Below are 18980 nucleotides of genomic sequence, written 5' to 3'. Positions count from 1 at the left end.
CGGGAAATAAATAAATGAATAAATAGTTTGTACAGTGCAGTGACTGATTAAAATATAAAAGATAAAAAGATACTAGAGAGCTAAGTTTGGTCACCATGTCATGCTCAAATGGAGATGAAAAAGACAGTTTTTACATTTTTCATACATAACTTACATAAATCTATGTAATTGTTGTTGTTGTTTTTTTAATTTTATCACAAAACTTAATTGTTATCATTTGTTTTATTTATTTACTTTGACTTCAGATTAGAGTCTAAATCCATGGCTGAGCTCAGGTTTTTCCAGCAGGAATACTCTGCATTTGTTTTCTGTCATTCAACACATATCTGTACTTTAGAGGAAAATCCAACCTGTCTGAGGAAGCATCATGTTCGTGTTTACTAGAACCAAGAGTGGAGAACTTTCTTTGCATCACAATGTGCCAAGTTTTCCTCTAAGCTGCCACATCAGCATTGTAAAATGAAGTTTTGCTCCACCTTGTGGCTGAAACTTTGAATCTTGATTACCCAGGTGGAGCTGCCCACATTGAGGAAAAAGCCCCCCCAAAACCCTGCAAAAAACCCCGAAAACACTCCAAAATTCAATAGCTTCGAGAAGCTCCTTTGGCAGCAATAACTTGAAGGAATTGTTTTCTGTATGACTGTCAGTCTCCCACATTGTTGTAGAGGAATTTTGACCAATCTTCTTTACAATGTTGCTTCAGTTCATTGAGGTTTGCAGACACTTGCTTATGCACAGCTCTCCTGTCACAGCATTTCAGCCAAGTTGAGGTCTGTACCTTCAGTGGTCTGTACCTTCAGTGGTCTGTTGCAACACCTTGATTTTTCTTTTTCAGTCATTCTGGTTTAGATTTGCTGCTGCTATTATTGTCCTGTAGCACGACCCAGTTTCATCCATGCCTTAACTTTTGGACAGATGGCCTCGTATATTTATAGAGATATTTATAAAGAGGAGTTCATGGTCAAATCAATGACTGCAAGGTTCCCAGGTCTCATGACTGCAAAACATACCCAATCATCACCCCTCCACCACTGTACTTGACGTGGTATGAAGTGTTTGCATTGATAAGCTTGTTTTTTGCCAAATGTGGTCCTGTGAAATATGACAGACATCAGCACTTCGGTCACGTCCTTCAGAAGTTCAGAGACAGCTTTGCAAACATAAGCTGTGGTGCCATGTTTTTTATAGAAAGAAGAAGCTTTCTGGTGTTGACCTCTTTCAATCAGGTTTCAGTCTCTTATTAATTCTTCTACTATGAACTTTAACATTCAGTGTTCACACAACCTGTATGTTCCAGAGGAGCAAAGTGCCAGAACTTCTGGTTTTATAGAGGTTGTCACACTTATTGGTTATCAGTCAGTGAATTGCATTTGATTAGCAGCACCTGGCTGCTATTTACTCATTTATAATATAAGGGTGAACGCAGTTTTTCATGGGACTGCACAGCATCTGGTGTAAACTTTTCATATGACTGCATTTGTTTGTCTTTTTTTTACAATGCTGAGTTTTCTTTGTAAATTCATCTTTTTAAAAGACAGCCTTCTTTTTGTATGCTGTATGGTGACAACAAAAAACAGTTGCTGGCTGCCTAAATCATCGTTCAAGTTTGTGTTTTTAGTGCAAGAGGACTTTAGACTGCATAGCATTTTTCATGCAGATGTTTACATTAAACCATACACTCAAAAAAATGAAACGTTGACTTTAATTAAAATTATTTTGTCAACAGGTTCCACGAAATTGAATTGTGTTAGTTTAAAGCAAAAATCTTTAGTTCATCTAATTTAAAAAAACTACTTAAGATTAACAAGACATATTTAAGACTAACTAAATCAAGTTATGTTGTATGAACATAGATGATATATTTTCAGGTTAGATAGTTTAGATTAGTTACTTCAACACATTTCTTATTTGTGGCAGTAAAATGTTAAATTTAAGTTAGATTAATTCAAATATTATATTTTCAGCCACCTTGTGCTTTATTAATTAGTTTTACATAAATCTATTTTGTCAACAGGTTCCATACAAATGAATTAAGTACATCCAACTTATTTTTTAAAATTTATTTTATTGCCAACACATTCAGTGAGCATTTGTGTAAACCCAGTCCAAAATAAAACACAACAGCTCATTAGGGTTAGTAATTAACAGTATGTAGACAGATGCAACATCAAGACTTTAAATTAAATGTCTGTATCTACCAGAAATAGAAGAAAAAAAAAAAAAAAAAAACGCATTGAAGATCACATAACACATTGATAAGATGACACTTGAGTCATGCACATGTGATGCTAGTAAGGTCTGTGAGTGTTTTTTTTCTTTTAGTGTCTAAAATGGATAGCAAAGTTGCTATTTGCAATGATTGCTTAGGGTCAGTCCAGTAACACAATGCCAATGAAGTGCTTTCCTTTAACAATGCAAAGTGAAGTGTCCACCTCAACAGCCACAATTTAAAAAAAAAAAAAAAAATGTAACAACAACAACAATAATAATAATAATAATAATAATAATAATAAATAGTCCACTGATATTAGCAATCAAAGAAAATTACATCACCATCCCAAATAAAACTTTAACAAAACATGCCAACATTATGGTCTAACAATAAAACAGCTTGTCAGCGTTCAGTTTTTTTGCAACAGCACAGCAGTAACCATTTAACACTTGCCACTGTCAACATTTATTTTACCAGTGTTTGGGCAAAAAACTTCAGATGTAAACATTTTAACATGGAAACAATTGTTCGTCTTTAAAAGTCCACAAAATATACATTCATCCTGCATTCCCAACTTGGATGATCTGATATCCTCGTGTTGGTGTTGTTCCCAGACCATCATGAAAATGTTGTTCCAGGTTCAACATTGCAAGTGACCAATCACATTGTTGTGACGTTATTCTATTCCAAGCCATTCGTGCATTTATGAAATTCCAATGTTGCAAGGACAATATCAATTCTGCTTACTGTTTATTAAAGGGTTAGGGTTAGGGTCAGTTGATCGGCGGACAGAGGCGGTTTCACGCAGCTTAAGTACAGTTTTTTGTTTTACGCCGGTTTTTCCCGAAGTCGCAAAAGTATGACGTCACAACATTCTGATTGGTCACTTGCAATGTTGATCCTGGAACAACATTTAGTATGATGATCTGGGAACAACACCAACACGGGGATATCAGATCAACCTCCTAACTTACCCTTATTTTTAGTATGTATTGCAATTACCTTTACAATGCACACAATGTAACACAAACTGAATATGAACATATTTCCACCTCATAACAATATGCCTTGAACGCTAATATACACACCACCCTTCAACATTTCTGGTGCAGTATCATCTCTCAATTAAATCCTTTAAATCTCAATACTTTTGATTGTCTCTTAGCTTTCAGTCTTGAGGTTAACTGAGATTCAGTGCATATATCCCACCCATTAAGAGTGCACATGCAGAGGCCAGGTCTTCCAGGTCATGCAGGACACACTAGATGGTTATACCCACATCGGCTGGAGGAGTGCTGGCATCAGCTCTTTCGATGGTAAAGATAGCAAGGGTAATTTGTTCCAGCTCCCTCTGAACAGCTGTAGCTTAGACACAAAAACATAGAAAAATGGCGTCCAGTTTTAAAAAAAAGAAAGAAAAAGGGCCAAAGCTACCCTTTAATGACGTAAACACAATATTAGGAACATGCACCCCAGTGCGCCACTATTTCAGACTACAGATTCAACGATAAATATAAATAGTTTGGGTATACAAGAAGATTTCCCAAAACATTTAAACAGGTTCCATGCAAATTACAACAACAACAACATTACAACATGCAACAACATTAGTTATTCAAAATTTGGTTTAATACAGATAAAAAACTAAACTAAAATTACCAACCAATTATTCTTTGAAGAGGATGCTTGGGTCTTCATTCAGGTAAAAAGGTAGTGCCCTGAGGACACACTCCCTCCCCTTTTCAATGGTTTCCTTCTGTAGAGAGTGGCAGAGATACAGGAAGAGAAAACAGAAATACTTTAGGATGACAGAAACTCACATTATACGCAAAATGAATGACATAGCCACTGCACAGATAGACATGTACACAAGACCAACTAATCATCACATGGACATGAATAGTTAACCTGTTGGGCAGGGTTTCCACCACATTATATATGTCCATAATGGAGGTAAAGACAAACTAATACATCATCTTTTTTGCATTCAAAACATAACATAAAAACATTCACTTCTGGTTTAACCTAAATCAAGGGATCAGATTTTACATATGTTTAGGTAATTTAAATTTTCCAACGTTTTGAGTACCAAACTTTGTCTTGCTTAATATAAATGTAAGTGCACTGTGCAGCTACCATACACTAGCTGTTTAAATTTGAAAATGATCTTATTAGCCATAATATTTTGCTACCAACAGAATAACGCACCTGTGTGGCTGGGGCCAAAGTTTGTCTAATTTTCTTCCCTGCAACGCCTCCTTTTTTCTTGAAGACTTTTATGAGCTGGTCAGTGTATTGGTCAAGTTGTGTAAAAAGCCTTGGAACATGTGCAGCAGTAGTAATCCTCACATATTCTGCTTCCACCTGAAAATATGTCAACAAACACAACATACTGTACTGTAAATATACATACTATATGTACACATATACAAACTAAAACTAATGTAGAAAGACCTCATTAAAGCTATAATTTTAACACAAACATTTACACAAAATGCTAATGGAGCCATTACAGCTTTTATTGTTATTTATCAAGTTCCAAAAAATATTGATCACAGCTGATCTGAAAAGAATTTCATGCCTCAGGCCCTTGAACTGCAACCTTTACCATGGTTCAGATGTGGAGACGAAATAACAGGGGCATGGGATGGGTCACAAAAGAAAACTTAACTTATAAAACAGTTTTGTTTTTAAAAGTATAACAGTTCACATACCACATACAAGCTCAGCAGTACCACATACACCACATCAGTATAGGAGGGAGCAGGTAAAGGCAGGATCTGAGATTTATAAAGTAAAACAAGAAATTCATTACTTAATTTCAAGAAGCAAATTATTGTTTGAATTACAACTAAATAAAATACTACTCAGAAGAAAAGCAAGAGATTGACACTGCCATGTGCTAACTTTCTATAGAAGCAATTATCACCAGGTCTGTCGACCTCCATTGTCTGTCCACTCATATGTCTTGAATAATTTTATTAAAAAAATTAAGTGTGTACTTTCACAAACTGTAATTTATAACTACATTGATATGTATAACTCCGCTAGGAAACATGCTGTATTTACAGACCATTTTTACATAATACAGATTACTGATAGAGCAGAACAATGGTGTCACAGTGGCTTTCGCCCTTGACTTTTTGGATTTTAAATGTCACTTTATGCTATCCTTGCTATCCTATTCGATATTTCCGACTCTCGGATTACAGAAAAGGAATCCCAAGAAAGCAAATGGAAAAATAACCCCTTGAAAGAATAACCCCATGAACCCCTGTAGCTAATCCCTTAATAAAACAAAAAACAATAAAAATGTTTCTTACACAGTCCACAAAATAAGCATGTCCAGGACCCAGTAAAACTAATGTAAAACAAGCACACGCAAACGATATAACATGTCTTGTAAGACAAACGCAAAATATAACCATGCTGGACATATAGATACTACACAACATAGTCAAAGAAAAAAGTGGTCTTACCTCTCAAAGAAACAGCAGCTTGGCGCCAAAACAGCCTTTTTCAGTTAAATTTGAAGTCTTGCGCATGAGCAGGCACAAGCCGTGAAACCTTCTTGTTCTGCGCGGTTTCATTACAACTGTTTTTGCATTACTGCCACCTTGTGGATATACAAGGTATATCGATCCTCATTGACTTAACTTAAATGTTATGCGATCAAGTAACACATTAGTATTATGTACGTTGAATAATAGACACAATTACGTAGACTTGATTAGAAAAACATATGTTAACTTAACAAAAACATATATTTTAAGTAAAATGAAAATAAATAATTAATATACACTGAACAATCCACCTCATTCATTTTTTTGAGTGTATAAAAACCATTAGAGGACCAGATTTTCTAACGTTTACTATAATAAATATTACTGAAATCGGCCAGGATCAATGATGTGATCCTGTGAAAAATGTGGAATTTCTAACTTAAAAAACAAGTTGCCTTAGAGTTAAGTTACTTTTAAACCAGTTTTTTCTAACACAAAATCAAAAAGGTTTGTGTCATAAAATTAAGCACAAATGTGTTGACCATGCAATAGACTGGTGATCTTTACAGGGTCTACCTGGCCTCTCTTGCCCTATGACAGATGAGATAAGCTCCAGCCCCCTTTGCAAAATGTGGATAAATGGAAGAGAATGGATGGATGGACCAAAAAACGATTAAAAACATGTTTAAATTAAATGAAACATTAAAAGCTTGTATAAAGACACAAAGGCTAAATGTGTGCCAAGTTGTGAGGCAACATTTCCAAACACTGACAAATGTTAAAAATTCTTATGTTTATAATTTCAAATAATGTTCCTTCAAAGTTAAAAGTTTAACTAAGAACATAAACAAGACTACAGCACATTTTACTGTTGTCTTCTTGAGCATGGCTATATCTCATATTTTTATATCGTCATGAAATTTGATGATTGAATTCTTGGTCCTTTGTTAACCTGGTCAGTGTTTGTGACCTCATCACGTTTCCTCTAATGTCACCAGACCCAAATGCAATTTTTTGGAGAATGCACTAACAATATATAAAATATTCCCAGATAATCAACCTTGTGAACTTTGGATAAAATTTTCATTTGGCATTCAGTGCTTCAGGGTTAGTCCTGTGTTTTCATGGCAAGACGGTTAGTTTGAAACTGTGTAGAGTTTACATGCTCTCCCGGGTGCTTGGGTGGATTTCCTCTAGTTACTTCACCCAGGTGCACCTCCAGAATTTTTTCATTGGGGTGGCTAGTTGGGGGCCACTAAAAATATTGGTGTGGCACACTAAAAACAAAATTTCTAGTTTTATTATGCTGTTGTCAAATATAGCTTATTATATACCTACTTAATTTCCTGCTATTAAAGCTGATATCACTGAAAATAGTGACCAACATTTAACCAAATAAGATGAAAATAAGATAAAAGATTTGAAATCCATAATAATCTTTTTTAAGTGATCGATTGATTGTTGGGTGCCTTCTGCTCTCTTGTAATCACGTTTATTAACATTATTAGCAACATAGGATAATCTTGGTGGCTGGCCAGTGGCCACGCCCCCCTTGGTGACGCCGTTGACCACCTGCATCTCATTGTCCAGAGATATGTGCTTTAGGTTAACTGGCCAAAGATGTCACTGTCATGAATATTATCCTACCTTTAAAGTTACTCTAATAAGTTTTCAGGACTTTTTAGGGGTAATCTAAGTTCCACTAAGATGAAGAAGATGAAGAAACATCAACTTAATATTAAAAATGGTGATCACAGTAAAATAAGTTCAGTGATTAAGAAAATGCTTGGGCTGACCCCAGTGGATGTGGAGAGAATCACTCTTAGAATGAGGAACAAATCAATAAACGCTCTTTCTTCTTCTTCTTCTTTTTTTTAACCCCGTGATTTGCATTTACCCACAGCAAAGTTTGAGCCATCTCGGCTGCTGTAGCAGGAGGAGGAGAGCATGACTGGTCCTTGACGTGGAATATTTCCGTAAAGAGACGATGAAGGAGTAGCAGAGTGTAGCTCGAAGCTATCCCGTTTACTAACCTTAAATCGAGACGGGCTTTAGCCGTGAATCCCGCTCAGATCTGGGTTCACCGGAGCTGACGGACACCAGTCTTTCGCAGACTGATCCCTTTCTCTTCCCCGCCTCATTCTGATCCGCTACAATCATGATAAAAGCCATTTTAATATTCAACAACCACGGCAAACCAAGGCTTTCTAAATTCTACGAACATTATGTGAGTGAAAATTTCTTCTTAATATTTTTCATTTATTTGCTGCACATATGTAAGATTCACGGGTCAACGTGGAAACGGTTAATTTAAAAAAATATCACAAGCTGTACAGCTGTGCTGAGGACACTTTTAAAAAAATTCAATCACTGTCAGCATTAATGACACTGTGCTGCACACTGTTTGAATGGGAAGCTGTGGGTACTTCAATAATGTGCAGTTGTTTCAAACTGATGTAGGCTATAAGATGCCACTCTGATCCACGCTGGCCTTTAAAAATATGAATAATTAAACGTGTGCAAGCCGAAGCGAGGCTATCACATTCCCGCTGAGGCTGCGTGAACAGGAGTGAGCTCCGTTTTATTCACTTAGCTTATTAAATCTAATCTCATGCAGCCTATATACAGTCTGTGTGATGCACAGCCCGAAGCAGGTTTACTGGTTGTGTCACATGACTGTAATAGCTGTGGCCCTTGTGAGTGACTCGTGCTCAGTCCATCCCATCACCATCACTGATGCCATGAGATTATTGCCTGTAAGTTGGCATCACTAAAGCAGGCTACCTGCTCTGTTTAAAAAGCTACAGGGAACAAATGCCAGGTTATGTAATGTCATTTGCTGTGTGAGCTGTGCTGGCTTGGTCTTATAATTGGATTTATACCTCAAGACGGCCGCCTTCTTTTTATGTAGGTATCACAATAACAAGGTTGCACATGCGTTGGTCCAGCTCCCTGAATGAACTCTTGGGGACAAATTGGGGACACACACAAACAAAAGTTGATTAACAGATGAATTGCCAGAAAAAAGTTGAACCTGCTTAAAAATTCTGCACACTTTCCAAGCACCTGCTTTTCACATGTGAGTTTCGTTGCGCTGTTCAATAGTGGATTTAGAAGCACTGGAGATGGATTCAGCTGGAACTCATAAATGCAGATTTCCGATTTGATCTCAGTCTAGATAACTGAATGTTTTTAGGGTAGAACAACATCCCGAAAAGATTCGATTTAAGAAAACAGATGATGGGCATCACCCAGCAGTCTGTATTTAAAAACATAAGTATATACCAAGTGGTAATTTGATTGATTAGTCAGTCTGGCATCCTCATTACAGATCCTCCAGTCTGCTGATATGGTGCTTTTCTTTGTTTTATGTATTCATCATTATGTATGCATCATTTTTAGAAAGCAGAATCTCTAAAAGGGGTTTCAAAATAGAAAGCAGCAAATGAATTTAACCATATAAATATTTGTTCAGATTCATTTTCCATGTTGCATAATTATTTATTGAGATGGACATTAATGCGTTTGTATTTCAGGAGGGTAAACACAAATTGATTGGATTAGAAGTAGTCCATGTAGATGCCATCTGTTATGTTACCAGTTGAGGTGTCGGCTTACAGGCTGGCTGCATATACAATTTCACACATCCGACTGACTGTGAAAACTATCTTTAGGACTCGGTTAATTGATAAGAGTTTATTGTTAAGCCTCGGTATGTTGTTTGTCTTAGTGTGGCTGTGCCTTATATGTGTGTGTGTGTGTGTCTGCGTTGAGTGGCAGAGCTGAAGAGGCGTTGTTCTGGTTGTTAAAGCCAGCCTGCTGGCTCAGACATAAACCCAAAGCATGTGTCCAGTTTGAGAGGAGGGAGAAATATGTGCACATAAAAATTCTCCCTATATATAATTCATTCATCATCAGTAAGTAATGTAAGCCATAACTTTTACGTAGCAGTATAGACTTTTTTTTTGTGCTACTGCTTTTACAAAAAAGTTGCTTTGCTTATTTTATGATTTATTTTTTTTGATGAGGACGTCGTGGTTCTCGTGTTAAAGTAACAATGTGCTAAAACATGCTTTAGGAGAGATGTGCAGACCCATGAGTGGAGGCTGGTGGATGAACATGCACTGTGAAAGCTGCACCATTAAAACCACCTGCCTAATATTTTGTAGCTCCCCTTCGTCCAGGCTGTCAAAACAGCTCTGACCTCCAAAACAGCTCTGAAGGTGTCCTGTGCTATCAAGCACAGTGACGCTGACCTCTGTCATATTCCCATTCCAGAGTTATTTTTTGCAGTGTTGCTGAGCACATTATTCTGCTGAATAACACATCTGCATCAGTGAAAACTGTTGCAGTGAAAGGATATACGCTATCTGTTAATGTAGCATAAACATAACTGCCAGCCACCGTTTCCCAGTTGGATGTTGCACAGAGTATAACACAATGGCTATGCTGGCAAGCCAGTTCCTATAGTGCAACTGGCTGCCTTCTTTCCACAGGTAAATAATGCAACACAGACCTGATGGCACATGTGGTGTAAATGTTCAGACCAGTTCTCCTTTTTACACTGTTCTGTTCTGATCTCATTGCTGGTGGTTTCTGTGGTGGTCTGTGGCTACACAGGCCCCATACAAATAAAGGTTCAACTTTCTATGACAGGCAGCATTAGGGTTGTCAGCATCTTGTGCTGTAGTAGATCTTTTTTGCACTCTTTGTACATCAGTGAGCCTTAGGCAGCCATGTCCTGTGTCACAGGCTCATTGGCTGACCTTCTTTGGCCCCCCGTTGGCATACTAACTACTGCATAATGGAAAATGCTGTATAGGGACCATCATATGTAGTTTTGATCATTGTTTTGACTTGCATTTGTCACCATGGTGATATCAATTTCCAACAATTGTTACAGTGGGTGTGGTTTCACCATAACTGGTTAGTCCTCAGGTGGAGGGGGATTGAAAAAGGTGAGTAGGGCTCAGATATTTTCTGGTGGCCGTTATTGATAACGATTTTCTCGGTATCGTAACGGGAAAATCGCTTCACCTGGTAATATTTTTAACGGTTTAAAATTTGAATACTAGTAATTAAAAATCTCCTTCTATAATCTTAGGGTTTCTGGTATGTTTGGCTACCACATGAAATATGTTAACATATATTATCGTGTTATTTATTTAGCCTCCTGTTGGTCCTTAAATGTAACTTATACTGTGTTGCTGCTTGTGAACCTCCAGAATTTCAAATAGATTTGCAGGTTCATGTAACCAGATGGGGAAACTCTCAAACTCTGACATGTTTAAAAGCTGCTGCTGTTTCTGCAATAGGCTCACTGCTCTGCTCTGCTTTGTGACTGTATCATTAAGTCCCATGCTGCACATCACATGACTGATTTTTAGCCAGCTGCATACTGGTCACCCTCTGCTCTCCCTTTACTCACTGAACTGTTAAAGATCCAGAGAGGACGTTAGCACCCTTTGGTGAGACTGTGTCATTGTTAGAGTTGCAGTAAAGCAGATTTTTAGCAAGGTTGTTGAGCTTGTATTGACAGCGCAGAGACTGTCTTTTTAGATCCTTTCTGTGAGCCCTCAATATGATTTAAAAGACAGAACAATCTGATGAAGAAGATTTTGTTCCCTTATTCATTCAAACATGCCTAAGGATATTGAATGCTTTGAACATAATCTCATCTCTTTGCAGAGATAAGCCTCCCTGACATGGTTTAGTAAGAGCCTCTGTGACCTCTGGGTATTGTATATTTGATTTTGAAAAATGTGTTTGTTATATAAATCTTTTATTTTTAGCTACTTAGGAATACACGTATTTAATAAAAAAAACAAAAAGGGAGAGGTGAGAGGAACCATTAATATCCTGTCAGACCAGTCTTCTGGCTAATAGTAATGAACTGGCTCACTGGAAGCAATTAAGTGGGCAAACATCACGTTGTTTACTGTCGCTGTGTTTAACAGCCTGTTGTTTCCTAATTCGTCCTCCAGAATGAAGACACAGAGCAACAGATCATCAGGGAAACCTTCCACTTGGTCTCAAAAAGAGATGAGAATGTCTGCAATTTCCTCGAAGGAGGAATGTAAGTTATGAGGTTGCTCGGTTGAGCCTGTTTGTGCATACGCGACTGTGTCTAAATGCTAAAGAAGCAGGCTTTAGTGGAAGTAATCTACTCCAGAAGATAATTGACTTTGACGCAACATTACAGGACTTAATTTCACTCTCCAAAGGAAAGCTCGGAGGGCTGTATGAATGGCAATCAATAGCAACGGTGTTCGTTTGATCTTCATTTAACATTCATGAATGAGGAACTAGGCGTGGAGCTGTGAAACACCACTGCTCGCAGTTGCTCTTGCATATTTTTTTTTGTCTCATTACACTTTGCAAAATTGAAGGGTAATGAAAAAATATACGTAGCAAAAAAACCTAATAAGAATCAAGTCACTGAATGGAGAGCACAACAAACGCATAAAAAAGCCCACAACCCAAAACTAATTTCATTTACTCATTTTATTTAATAATTGCATAATACCGAGGGAGAGTTCCTACATTTCCTGTTGTTAACAGAAACTGTGATTTCTTATCAAACCCAGCAAGAGGCTGAATAACCACTACCAGTTTCTATCTTTTCACGCTTGTATATGTTGTGTACTACCGTTACACTGACTCATAATAACTGAAAAGATCTTGTTATTTTTCTTCACGTCTTTATCTGTGTTTACTTCATACTAGTTAAATCAGGTCATTCTCAGGGTTCAGAGTTCTCTCTGAGTGTTAAACTCCCCGTGAACCTTGTGCGTACGTTCAAAAGATTAGCATACATTAAGATTCCCTTATCTAAGTGTATAGTAGAGCGTAGTTTCTATGGCATGCCTGACAGGCCTCATTATATATTTCATGAGGAGCAATTTCTCTAATGTTTTCTTGCCTCTTGTTTTTCAGGTTGATTGGAGGATCAGACTACAAGCTGATCTACAGACACTACGCCACATTGTACTTTGTCTTTTGTGTCGACTCCTCAGAGAGCGAACTAGGAATTTTAGACTTAATCCAGGTAAAAGCCTGGGAAAAACAATAATGCCACCGTCTCTTTCACCATAGTTGTCGGTGTGCTTTCAGGATCTTTCTTGCAGACTGTGTTCCTTTAGGTCTACAAGCCCTTTCTTCTATTTTGTTTGCAGGTATTTGTGGAAACGCTGGACAAGTGCTTTGAGAACGTCTGTGAGCTTGACTTAATTTTCCATGTCGACAAGGTAATAAATTCATTTGTCTCTTTGTGATGTAACATGTTTATAATACTATTTGTTTGAGCCTCGGAACGACCTCGACCTCCTATGAAATCAGAAATCAGTTGTAGCCATTAGTGACTCGTGTTATGGTACAAAATTTGATAACCTGCCTTGTTCCATAACATGTTGTGTAGCGGCATTTTTGTTCTTATATAGTTAATTCAGTGTTTAGGGGACCGATTGAGATTGAACTGTAGTTTGGCTACAAATGTTGTCTATTCACCCTCATTGTTTTGTTTGATAATTCAGGCAATCCTGCTTTGGTTCTGGTTAAACTTGGTTAAGGGGGAGCCACAAAAACCAGAAGAATCCCTGCATTGTTATTTTAAGAATAAAACACTTAGAAAGGTCACATACTTTACTTTTATATTTAGCAAAGAAAATGGGAAATGGGTGCAAACTTGGAAATGAAGTATGTGAGGCAATAACAGCTTTGAAAATTGATATTTGGTACAACCTGAACTCTCTTAGACAAGCTTTCTTTGAATTTCTTTAAGGAATCTTCAGCAATAATTCTCCAGGCTTCTTGGAGGACAACCAAAGCTTTTATTTGAATGCTTTCCAGATGATTTTGCATGGTGGTTCAAAATTTGATGGTGATTTTTTACGTCCAAAATTCCATCAATTTTGTCAAGATCCAAAGCCGTCACAGAGCCTCCTCTGTGTTTTAAAGATGGCTTTTGACACTCACTGTTGCACCTCTGTGCATATTGATGAGAATTGAATCAGAAATGTCACATTTGGATTTATCACTCCATCAGAACTGTTGCCACTGATTTTTAGTCCAGTTCTTGTGCAGTTTGGCATACGTCAGTCTTTTCTCCACATTTTCCTTCCTTATGAATGGCTTCATGGCAGCCACCCTTGCATTCAGACTGTTTCCGATGAGGCTTTGGCAAACAGTAGATGGATCAGGCGAAGGGCCAGATGTATCAGTCAGGTCTTTGTTGGATTTTTCCCATTTCTTTATCCAGGCCCACACACCATGCCGAGACATGTCATGTTGATACAGAACAATACACAGAATAAGGGGTGTCTCAAGACTTTCTCACAGCACTGTAATGCTGCAGTATGAGGAAAAAGTTTTGCGTGACGATTAGATTCACGTCTACCGGTAATTCCTCTCAGGTCCACAACATTCTGGCCGAGATGGTAATGGGTGGGATGGTCCTGGAGACCAACATGAATGAAATCATCACGCAGGTGGATGCCCAGAACAAGATGGAGAAGTCTGAGGTAAGCGTGACCCTGACAGTTCAACTGTATGTCTTGATGCTACCGCCAAACTCTGAGGTGGTGTATACAGTATGCAGGCATGTGTGTATGCTGCACCCTGCATGCTATTCTCCAGTGACCTTGTGGATGCTCCCTACCCACTCTTGAGTGTTTGTGCTCTTTTTTTTTTTTTTGGTCTCTTTTCCTGCTGCTGCACTGCTCTCAACTCAGATCAAGACTCAACATATTCTCTCCTGTATCTCTCAGTATACTATACAGCCATAGTCATCACTTCTACCATTTCTATGAAGACTTAACTGTACCATTTTCCAAAGCACCTCCAGATTCAGTGACCATAAAATCAGCCATATCATCTATATTTGAAATACAGTAGTGAAAATATGCTGGTTCCAGGCTGTGTCTTTATATGCTCTTTATTTTAGAAGAGAATGTGAAGTTTCTGCGCTGTCCGTGTTGTAGTAAATGCTTTTCAGACTTGTTTTCTTGCATCTACAAGCCAGTGTCCTTGCTTAGATAACTGCTCTATGCAAGGACATTGCTTTGCTTTGCACACAGCTTTTGCTAGCAGAGAAACATTCATTTTACGAATTGAAAAGTTTAATTTGACAGACAGCCAGAGACAATTTTATGAAATCACTTATTTGCAAAATAATGTGGATTGTAGCATCTGATAGTCCTAAAATCGAACTGCACTAATGATTTGGCCCTTTGTTTCCAAAGTACTTGCAGCACGCTGCAGTAATGTATCAGCATTGAGTCAGAGTTTTGGTGAAATCCTGTTTTACTCTTACAGCGAAAGTCACAAAGTCATACAAATTTGTTTCTACTTTGTTTGCTTCCTTGACAAACTGAAGGGTTTCATGTTCAGGTTTTTAACTGGCTGATTAATTGTGTGCTCTAACAGTAGATTTCCTTTTTTTCTTTTTTTTTAAAAAGTGTATATATTTTTTAATAATCTGAGCTGCATTGTGTGATTTTAAGCAGACAGACTCTTCCTTTTCGATTGACCTTCTGTAAGCAGATCTTTTACTGTTCTACGATCATCTGAGCTGCTCTGTCTCTTCCCTCTTGGACCTATCGTAGACCACAGAGTTCGTTTATCACACTGATGCTAATTGAAAGTGGCACCGTTCTATTATAGGTCAGTCTCTGGAGACCGAGGAACGAGCCGTTCTTCTCCACGACTGGCAAGGAACGATTATGATATTAATCGCATTTCAAAACGCACGTTCTTGTCACGTAATATCTCTATATTTCGCAGCTATACATAATTGTAGTATACAGTTTACAGTTGTGGTGTATGATAGGTCCTATCACTTTTTTTCTGTGGAGATAAACTGTAATTACTTTAATCTGCTTTAACATTCCTCATTCCTCTTTTTCCTGACCCTGTCCAGTTCTTTCCATTCTTCTCTTTCTCTCTCTCTCTTTACAGACGTTTATCTTTCAGTCTACCAGGCAGGACAGGTAGACACAGGTACTGCTAAATTTACAACCAAGTACTGTAACCTTAACTGCAGTTTACCACCCCCCCCCCCCCCACCCCCCCCACCCTCTTGAGTCTCTTCATATGGCCCTCCATGTTGAAGTAAAGTGACGTCACTAACATACAGTAGGAATCTTTCGTGGCAGACCCAAAAATGTTTCCCTCCTTAATCAGGAACAAAAACGGTCGCGGTCGTTGAAATTGCAGTCTAGAGATGTAGTAGCATGCTGTCTTTCTAATAAAAAAACAAAATAAAAAGATACAAGTTTTATGTGTGAGTGGTTTTTATGTAGCAGGTGGATAACTTAGCTTTGCATAGATAGAAACAAAGAAATGTTTTACCTTGTCTATGTAAAACCAACTAGTATCTCTAAAGGTCACCAAAGTGCAGTTTGTCTGGGATTGTATACTGGGCTATTCGCTAAAAAGTCTTGAGTTCTATTTTTATTTGGAAAATGGGATCTAGGTGCAGCACGGAGAACTATTGTTAAACACCAATTTTTGCTTGGAAGCAAAATATAAAGAAATGAGGGGTGGCTCGAGACTTTACTGTAGGATTGTGTGTTGCGCAGCAGAAACAATATAATAATAGAAGTCCAAGCCAAGAACATTTCTAGCAAAAATGTCCCTTTTTAAACAGTGAAACATTGTTTTTACACATGCACAGCGAGCTTTGGAGGAGCTTGAAGGTGAAGCACAGAATCAAACTGCAGTTATGTGACACGAAGCTGGCGTTGCTATTTCTGTGTGTGTTCGTCACGCAGTACTTTATTAAAAACCCACTATAATGGATTTGCACAGCAGGCCTTCAGGCGACCTGCTGCAAAGCAACAAAGTATCCTTCACTGTTAATGCCGAGCCAATTTGCTGGCTCAGCATTCCTTTCGATTAACGACACGGTTATCTTTCCGTCTAACACAAGTCTCCTTGACTCCTGGCAGAGGGAGGGACACCCCCTAAGACAAACAGCCTATTGAAATAACCTTATGAAACATGAAGTGGATTAATCTCCATTCCAAGCGTACCTTGCGTGTCAGGCTCTGAAATTATTTACAAGGGTGTTCATTTCTAGCGAGGCAGCGATCATGCAGTTTTCTATCCTTTTGGTCATTTTTGGGTCTGTCTTCCAAAGATTCAGCTGGGGGTTCTCTAACCGCACTGATTCTCAAATGTCTGCTCGTACTTGAGACAAAAACATCAAATCATTCAGTATTCAGATCTGTGTTATTGATCATAAAAACTATACTTGGCTGGTTTCTTCCCTTTAAAAACGCTCAATTTCTCTTATATAATTTCACATTGAGATTCATTGTGTTAGAGTGAAGTGCCTCCTCTGTAACTGAAAACAGATCTCCCATTGTAGTTTAGTGCTAGTAGGCTTACAGCCTTTTCCTATCATCAGTAGTTAACACAACACACATGCAAATGACACACTATTTTTTTTTTTTTTTTTTTTTTTTGTTCATATGTATTTAGACAGAAAAATGTTAGCTACTGTCATGTGTAGGCTCCCAGAGGTAATTCAACTCACTAGAGGTATAGTATCACCTGTACTATTACTCCTAAAGCAAACATTGTACATTTTCTGAAATCTACCCACCTATCTATCCGAACATCATTACCGTCTTCATATCAAAATCCATTCTTCTGCTTTACCCAATTCTCTCCTTCCATTTTAACCTTATCGGTCCTCAAGAGTCCGGTGGATTCACTTTCCAAGCAATGCTGCCTTTTGTCCATTTGATGAATGTGAAGTAGTGCTCAAAATCAGTGAATGGTGTAGTACAGTATGTCCTCACCGTTGACGCATAATTGGCTCTGGTTGTGATCCAATCATTCTCGAGAAAAATAATGCATGTGCGTATGAAGCTATGAAGGCATCTGAATGTACATTTGCACATGTTGTCTGTCTCAGTAGCTGTCAGTGCTTTTGCATTTTGTCAGCAGTTGATTGTCTAGTACTTTGTTTAGCACTGTGTGTGTCGAGTGTTCACTTTTCAGTGTCTCGTCCTGTAACGGCATGTTTTCTGCTTCACTGGTTTGTCTTATCAACCCTCCTTGTGTGTGTTTTTTGTGCGTGTGTGTGTATAGGCCGGTATTGCAGGAGCGCCCGCTCGTGCCGTATCAGCTGTAAAGAACATGAACCTCCCGGAAATGCCCAGAAACATCAACATTGGTGACATCAGCATAAAAGTGCCAAATTTACCCTCCTTCAAATAGTGGCAGCGAGATCCCGAACCTGCAGATGTCAGCCAATGTTTACAGTGATGCAATCTGTTTACCACAACCTCAATTCACCAACTTTTATCAAAACTATAAATCTTCAAGGTACTGTGTGATCTGACACTCCTTGTACGTGTGCTTTCTCTTTCTTCTTGTGTTATTTTTCTCAGTTTGAAGTAAAAGTAAGTATTTATTTATGAATGGTACATTCCTTACGCCTCACTGAAGGTTGGCTCATGACTTTCAGCTCACTGGAATCGGCTAAAGTGTTTACTTGAAAGAGAATTGCGTGGCAGGAAGTGACCTTTTGGGGCAGTCTTACGAGTTTGTTTTTTTCCAGACTAAGAGAATCAGTCAAGTAGAAGTGAAAGCAAAAATATTTCGAATCCAAAATTGGAACCAGTTTAGTACAGTATTGAGAGATTTAGGGTACAGAAGATTATTATGTTGAAGATATGCTGTGTGACAGAAAAATATATATGAAATGATTTTTCTTTTATTTGTATGCAAAGTATTTTTCAAAGATTCACCATGTCTTACCAAATGATGCTCTTAATTTTTGTGTGTATATGACTTATTTTCTCTTCTTTTTTCAACATAATAAACGTCAAAACGAAACCTGTGTGCTTGGCTTACTTCATTTTTATAAAGATCTTATGTCAGCTGCTCCTGTTGGGAGTCACCATGGTGGATTATCTGCCTCCGTCTCACCCTATCCCGGTTTCTCCTGGCTCGGCCTCCTGTCTTTTTGCCAGTGCCACTGTCTCCAAACCATCTATCACAAGAAGTCTCACTATCATCTAGACCTTCCCTTTCACACTTGTTCCTCCTGCTACAAATCACCCCTGATACTTGGCTAAATATGTATGTGGTACATTACATTTAACTAAATGTTTAAAATAAATATGCTGCCTAACATTTATTACAAATTCTCAGATCCACTGTACTTTTTGTCAAGTCAACTCATAAAACATTTTTGGGTTATCAAATCTTAACTTTAAAATAAATTTGGGACAAAAACATACAAAACTCACCCA

The 18980-nt window shown here is 38.0% G+C and overlaps 1 protein-coding gene and 1 long non-coding RNA gene across 4 annotated transcripts; one reads left to right on the top strand and one right to left on the bottom strand.

Moving 5' to 3' along the window:
- Positions 1-2478: 2478 nt before the first annotated feature.
- LOC146657666 (uncharacterized) lies at positions 2479-5803 on the bottom strand. 3 transcript variants are annotated; one of them, XR_014914090.1, is made up of 5 exons: positions 5692-5779; positions 4927-4992; positions 4421-4576; positions 3876-3968; positions 2479-3577 (listed from the first exon to the last, which is right to left on the bottom strand). It is a non-coding gene; the product is annotated as an uncharacterized LOC146657666 (long non-coding RNA). The 3 variants fall into 3 exon arrangements; XR_014914091.1 differs by lacking the exon at positions 5692-5779 and adding an exon at positions 5536-5678; XR_014914092.1 differs by lacking the exon at positions 4927-4992 and having other exon boundaries at positions 5692-5803.
- Positions 5804-7645: 1842 nt separating this feature from the next.
- Positions 7646-18561, top strand: ap3s1 (adaptor related protein complex 3 subunit sigma 1). Its single transcript, XM_085425937.1, has 6 exons — positions 7646-7942; positions 11700-11791; positions 12652-12763; positions 12891-12962; positions 14127-14234; positions 17812-18561. The coding sequence occupies exons 1-6, from the start codon at positions 7874-7876 to the stop codon at positions 17938-17940; spliced, it is 582 nt and encodes a 193-aa protein (XP_085282063.1). The 5' UTR covers positions 7646-7873; the 3' UTR covers positions 17941-18561.
- The last annotated feature ends 419 nt before the right edge of the window (positions 18562-18980 follow it).

The sequence above is a fragment of the Rhamphochromis longiceps genome, linkage group LG12, assembly GCF_057381845.1.
Source record: "Rhamphochromis longiceps isolate RC_006_pf linkage group LG12, R_longiceps_female_GT1.1, whole genome shotgun sequence".
Lineage (NCBI taxonomy): Eukaryota > Metazoa > Chordata > Actinopteri > Cichliformes > Cichlidae > Rhamphochromis > Rhamphochromis longiceps.
This window is presented reverse-complemented; position numbering and strand designations above follow the sequence as displayed.

Bases quoted from the DNA above. Each gene is read 5' to 3' on its own strand.
- ap3s1 (XM_085425937.1), top strand. From the start codon at position 7,874: ATGATAAAAGCCATTTTAATATTCAACAACCACGGCAAACCAAGGCTT. The intron at 11,792-12,651 runs GTAAGTTATGAG...CTTGTTTTTCAG, and splicing joins AATTTCCTCGAAGGAGGAAT to GTTGATTGGAGGATCAGACT. The intron at 12,963-14,126 runs GTAATAAATTCA...AATTCCTCTCAG, and splicing joins TAATTTTCCATGTCGACAAG to GTCCACAACATTCTGGCCGA.